At 46.9% G+C, this 6734-nt stretch overlaps 1 protein-coding gene across 1 annotated transcript in view; it reads left to right on the top strand.

The window, feature by feature from the left end:
* The first annotated feature begins 3219 nt into the window (after nucleotides 1-3219).
* Nucleotides 3220-6734, top strand: part of LOC102439183 (alkylated DNA repair protein alkB homolog 8-like) — a 37846-nt gene continuing 34331 nt past the window's right edge. The window contains exon 1 of the mRNA XM_023744839.1: nucleotides 3220-3240. Coding sequence (XP_023600607.1) covers nucleotides 3227-3240 — 14 coding nt within the window. The 5' untranslated portion in view covers nucleotides 3220-3226. The remainder of the gene's footprint in view (nucleotides 3241-6734) is intronic.

Raw genomic sequence — 6734 nt, 5'->3', positions numbered from 1 at the left:
TTTAAGTTTCTTTTTCATGGCCTGTGCAAAGCTATTGAGGTGACTCAGCTGTGAATCCAGCAAGCAGAACCGATAAGCAGGGTCAGACCGACCCAGCAGGAGTCAAAACATCATCTCATCAACATCATTTCATCACCTGATGACTAAAGGACAATAGCTGACATCTATTCCTGGCCTCACCCTAGCTCCTTCCCCTATATAATCCTGTCCCCTGCACCTTGCTGGAAGATAGGATTTGATACTTGTAAGGGTCCTGTCTTCCTGATTGGCTAGCCTTCACAATAAATGCTTAATATGATTCAACCCTGCCTTCCTTATTGAACACAGCCACAGGCGGCCCAAGCCCACCTAGGGGTTTCCTGGTAACATTAAGAGACAGTAGTTTCAAGAACTCTAAGGATTTCGAAAGTTCTAAAAGTACCTTCAAGGAGGATGGATACAGAAATAAAATAGTTGAATTTGGCCAACAGGAGATGAGGGGACACTTTATATTGTTCAATTTGGTAGACACTAGCCACATGAAGCTATTTAAATTTTTAAAATTCAAACTTCAGTTTTGTAATTGTATTAGCCATACTTGAAATGCTCAAGTGCTACATGTGCCTATGGCTACCATATTGGACAACTCATATTATAAAACACTAGTAGCCCTGCGCACGAATCCATGCGCCCGTAGCTTGCTGCCGCCCTCCTGTAGCTCTCCCCCTGTCCTCTCCCCCCGCCCCATAGCTTGCTGCCCTGCCACCTCCTGTAGCTCTCCACCGCCCACTTGTAGCTCACTGCCGCACCCTCCTGCTGATCCGTGATCTGGTCGTTACATGGTCGGTCATTACACGTCAAGGTGTAATAGCCATTTGCATATTACATCTTTATTATATTGGACTAGAGGCCCGGTGCACAAAAATTTGTGCACTGGGCGGGTGGGTGTCCCTCTGCCCTCTCGCAGTCTGGGACCCCTTGGAGGATGACCACCTGCTGGCTTAGGCCTGCTCCCTGGGGGATTGGGCCTAAGCTGGCACTCAGACATCCCTCTGGCAGCCCGGGAGCCCTCAGGGGATGTCCACTTGCCAGCGGGGAGCAGGCCTAAGCTGCAGTCGGACATCCTTAGCGCTGCTGAGGAGGTGGGAGAAGCTCCCACCACCACCGCTGTACTGGCAGCCGTCAGCCTAGCTTGTGGCTGAGCAGAGCTCCCCCTGTGGGAGCTCCCCCTGGTGGTCAGTGTGTGTCATAGTGACCAGTGATTCCCAGTCTTTCTGCTGTTAGGGTCAGTTTGCATATTACCCTTTTATTATATAGGAGTGCGTGGCCAGCCTGGATGAGGGGCTGATGGCTGTTTGCAGGCTGGCCACAGCCCCTTCAGTTTGGGGGTCCCCACTGTGGTGCCTGGCCATCCCAGGTGAGGGGCAGAGGGCCATTTGCAGGCTGGCCACAGCCCCTGCAGGGTGGGGGGTCCTGCTGGGGTGCCTGGCCAGTCTGGGTGAGGGGCTGAGGGCCGTTTTCAGGCTGGCTAAGCCCCCCCAGTGGAGACCCTCACCCCATGAGGGTGTGGCCAGGCTGGGTGAGGGGCTGATGGCTGTTTGCAGGCTGGCCACAGCCCCCAGCCACCCAAGCTCCCAGTGGAGGCTGGCTGGAAGCAGGTATCTGGGATTTATTTATCTTCTACAATTGAAACTTTGCTACCATGAGTGGAGGCCACAACTGGTTCAGGACAGGCGGGAAGGTTGGCTTCCTCCATCGCCAGGGCAACCAAGCCTCCTGCTTGCTCCAGCTCCATGGCTGCCAGCCGCCATCTTGGTTGGGTTAATTTGCTTATAGTCGCTCTGATTGGCTGGTGGGCGTGGCTTGGGGCATAGCCAAGGTACGGTCAATTAGCATCTTTGTCTTTTATTAGTGTAGATTCCCATCATTACAGGAAGTCCTAACAGAGCAAGACCATGATGGGTGAACGTGTTTCCTCTTTGCCCTCTTCAGAAGTTTGCAAAGTCTGGTGGACCTGATCTCTCTAGCTTGCTTTTGCCTCTTCACTTTCCTAGTCAGTTTTAACCTTACTGCTCTTTCCTGGACTATTGCAATGGCTGCCTAGCTGCCTACCAACTTCTGTTCTTTACTCCTTCTAACCTGTTCTTCATACAAATCATTCCTCCAAACAACAGTCTCTTTTCAGTGCCACTAAGGGCACTGACTGGCCAGCCCGCCCTACCCTTTACTGATAGTCCAGGGTTGTGGGGGTGGGAATAGGGGTATTGTATCAACATATAAGGGAGTATTTCCTCTCCACTCCCAAGTTTCCTTCCCTGCACTTATGTAGCTCATAATCCAATGTAGGCACAATGATTATATTTATGCCACACAAATAACAGGAGAGCAGGATCAATGGCTAATTAGCACCCTCTCCTGCGTCTTTTTTTACTCCAAATGTGTTTCCTTTGTGTCGGCCACTGCTGTGTCCCAGTTAATCACTTATTACTTTTCACTTTACCATTGCAACAGCCTGTTAAATGGTCTCCTTACTTTTATTTTTTTTTAAATACATTTTTATTGATTTCTGAGAGTAAGGGAGTGGGAGTGAGAGAAACATCAGTGATGAGAGAGAATAATTGATGGGCTGCCTCCTGCACGCGCCCACACTGGGGACCGAGCCCACAACCAGGCCATGTGCCCCGACGGAATGAGCCACTCGGCGGGGCTGGTCTCTCTACTTGTGGTCTCGCCTTCCACCTTCCACGAGAAGCGCCGGTCCTATTACTCCAGTCCTTTCGGGGACCCCCTTAGCCTACAGAATAACGACATGTAAAGTCTTCTAGAACCTGGCACAGCCAGATGTGTGTGTCCACATTCTTCCACACATCCTCCGTCACTCCGTGGTACTCACCACTCCCCTGGCGCCTTCAAGCATCTCCTGTCCATCCCTCCTTCAGTCCCTTCCCCGTCCCTGCCTCCCTCCCTCCTCCCCTCCCTCATGCGATGTCATCTTTCAGACCCCAGGGCCCGAGGGACACAAACCCGCTTGGCCGTGCCCCTTTCGGAGCTACCCCAAATACGCTGCCCTCCCAACCCTTACTATTTCCCCAAATAAGACTTTTCACTGTTACGGAGGAAGATTTACTGGCCAAAGCGTCTTGGCAGAGAAAGACGGGATGGGGAACGCCAGGGTGGCGAAGGGGATTGTGGGAGCGCCCTGCGTCGCCCGCAGGCTCATGGGAAATGTAGTGCCGTCGCCTCCAACATGGCTGCGCCCAGGTGAGGGGAGGCGCGCGTACCCGCCGCACTGTCTGGACGAGATGGGAGAGGCGGGCGGAGGAGAGAGCACTCGCGGGGCGGGCACGATGACTGCCATCGTCGCGTTCGCTCGCCGGCCTGTGCGGGTCTCCTCCGGCCTCCCCGCGCTGGGCTGAGGACCCAGGGGGAGGAGGCCGTCCCCGCGTTTCTGGGTGCGCTCCCTGGGCTGTAGGCTGCGCCGTTGGGTGGCCCTGTCTGTGTTTGAAGGGCCTGTGTCTGTGTTTGCGCGGACGCTCACGTGGTGTCTGGGTCAGTCATAGGTTTCCTTGGGAACTGCGGGTTTTGTAGCCTGGGGAGTGGTAGTTCGGTGCTTCTTGGGGTTTCTGACCTGTGCCAATCCCGCGACGGAAAGGCATTGCTGGAGGTCTGGTCACTCTCACAGCTGCATCTTCCTGTGCTCTTTTTTAAAATTATTGTCTAAAGTTTTACATATATCTTCCCCCCCCCATTTCCCCCTCCCCCCCCCAACCCCCGCCCCAGTGTCTGTGTCCATTGGTTATGCTCATGTGCATGCATACAAGTCCTTTGGTTGCTCTCTAACCCCCCCCTCCCCTGCCATTTGTCTCTGGATCTATTCTTGTTCATCAAATTATGTTGATAGTTATATCCCACATATGAGTGAGATCATGTGATACAGTGGAGCCTTGACTTACGAGTTTAATTCGTTCCGAGACCGAGCTCGTTAAGGAGCTCATTAACTCCTTTGAGACAGCTGTTATCTCAAAAAACTCGTTAGTCAGGACACTCGTAAGTCAAGGCCCCACTGTATTTTTCTCCGACTGGCTTATTTTGCTTAGCATAATGCTCTCCAGTTCCATCCGTGCTGTTGCGAAAAAGTTCCATCTTTTTTACAGCAGCATAGTATTCCATCGTGTAGATGTACCACAGTTTCTAATCCACTCATCTGCTAATGGGCACTTAGGCTGTTTCCAGATCTTAGCTTTTGTAACTTGTGCTGCTATGAACATATGGGTGCACATATCCTTTCTGATTGGTGTTTCTGGTTTCTTGGGATATATTCCTAGAAGTGGGATCACAGGATCAAATGGGAGTTCCAATTTTAGTTTTTTGAGGAAACTCCATACTGTCTTCCACAGTGGCTGCACCAGTCTGCATTCCCACCAGCAGTGCACGAGGGTTCCTTTTTCTCCACATCCTCTCCAGCACTTGTCGTTTGTGGATTTGTTGATGAGAGCCATTCTGACAGGTGTGAGATGGTACCTCATTGTTGTTTTGATTTGCATCTCTCCGATGATTAGTGACTTTGAGCATATTTTCATATGTCTCTTGGCTTTCTGAATGTCCTCTTTTGAAAAGTGTCTATTTAGGTCCTTTACCCATTTTTTATTGGATCCTTTATCTTCCTTTTGTTAAGTTGTATGAGTTCTCTGTAAATTTTGGAGATTAAACCCTTATCTGAAATATCATTGGCAAATATGCTCTCCCATGCAGTGGGCTTTCTTGTCGTTTTGTTGATGGTTTCTTTTGCTGTGCAGAAGCTTTTCATTTTGATGTAGTTCCATTTGTTTATTCTCTCCTTAGTCTTCATTGCCCTAGGAGCTGTGTCGATAAAGATACTGCTACTACATATGTCTGATATTTTGCTGCCTATGGAGTCTTGTAGGATTTTTGTGGTTTCCCATACATTTAAGTCCTTTATCCATTTTGAGTTTATTTTTGTGTATGGTGTAAGTTGGTGATCTAGTTTCATTTTTTTCCATGTATCTGTCCAGTTTTCCCAGCACCATTTATTGAAGAGACTGTCTTGACTCCATTGTATGCTCTTGCCTCCTTTATCAAATACTAATTGAGCATAATGGCTTGGGTCGATTTCTGGGTTCTCTGTTCTGTTCCATTGATCTATGCCTGTTCTTGAGCCAGTACCAGGCAGTTTTGAGAACTGTGGCTTGGTAATATAGCTTGATATCTGGTATTGTGATCCCTCCAACTTTGTTCTTCTTTCTCAGGATTGCTGTGGCTATTCGGGGTCTTTTTTTTTTATTATTATTCCAGATGAATTTTTGGAGAGTTTGTTCTAGATCTTTGAAGTATGCTGTTGGTATTTTAATGGGGAATGCATTGAATCTATAGATTGCTTTGGGTAGTATGGACATTTTAATGATGTTGATTCTACCAATCCATGAACACGGTATATTCTTCCATTTGTTTATGTCTTCCTCTATCTCTTTTTTCAGTGTCCTGTAGTTTTCCGAGTACAGGCCTTTTACCTCCTTAGTTAAGTTTATTCCTAGGTATCTTAATTTTTTTGGTGCAATCGTAAATGGGATTTTTTTTTCATTTGTCTTTCTGTGAGTTCATTATTGGTGTATTAATAAGGCCATAGATTTCTGGGTGTTAATTTTGTATCCTGCTACATTGCCAAATTCATTTATTAGGTTTAGTAGTTTTTTGATGGAGTCTTTGGGGTTTTCTATGTATAGTATCATGTCATCTGTGAATAAAGACAGTTTTACTTCTTCTTTTCCAATTTGGATGCCTTTTATTTCTTCTTCTTGTCTGATCACAATGGCTAGTACTTCCAGTACTATATCGAACAGGAGTGGTGAGAGTGGACATCCCTGCCTTGTTCCCGTTCTTAGGGGAAACAAGTTTAGTTTTTGCCCATTGAGTATGATGTTGGCTGTAGGTTTGTCATATAAAGCTTTTATTATGTTGAGGTATGATCCCTCTATTCCCACTTTGCTGAGAGTTTTTATCAAGAAAGGGTGTTGGATTTTGTCAAATGCTTTTTCTGCATTGATTGATATGATTATGTGATTTTTGTCTCAATTTGTTTGTGTGATGTATCACATTTATTGATTTGCGGATATTGTACCATACTTGCATCCCCGGAATAAATCCCACTTGGTCATGGTTTATGATCTTTCTAATGTAATGCTTAATCCGACTTGCTAGAATTTTGTTAAGAATTTTAGCATCTATGTTAATCAAGGATATTGGCCTGTAGTTCTCTTTTTTGTGGTGTCTTTATCTGGTTTTGGAATTAGGGTAATGCTGGCTTCATAGAAAGAGGTTGGAAGTGTGCCTTCCTCTTGAATTTTTTGGAATAGTCTGAGGAGGATAGATTTTAGTTCTTCTTTGAATGTTTGGTAGAACTCCCCTGTATAGCCATCTGGACCAGGACCTTTGTTTGCTGAAAGATTTTTGATCACTGCTTCAATTTCTTCGGTAGTTATTGGCCTAATCAGGTTTTTTGATTCTTCCTGAGTGAGTTTTGGGAGCTTGTATTTTTCTAAGAATATGTCCATTTCGTCTAGGTTGTCCATTTTGTTGGAGTAGAGTTGTTCATAGTATTTTTTCATAATCCTTTGTATTTCTGTGGGATCGGTTGTTACTTCACCTCTTTTATTTCTGATTTTGTTTATTTGGGTCCTCTCTTCCTGTGTTCTTACTTGAGTAATCCGAGACCCTCGGGCCAGTGATTTCAGTTCTGC

Source organism: Myotis lucifugus, unplaced genomic scaffold (genome assembly GCF_000147115.1).
Source record: "Myotis lucifugus unplaced genomic scaffold, Myoluc2.0 scaffold_491, whole genome shotgun sequence".
In the NCBI taxonomy this organism is placed as follows: domain Eukaryota; kingdom Metazoa; phylum Chordata; class Mammalia; order Chiroptera; family Vespertilionidae; genus Myotis; species Myotis lucifugus.
The sequence above is the reverse complement of the archived record's forward strand: the minus strand, read 5'-3'. Positions and strand labels throughout refer to the sequence as shown.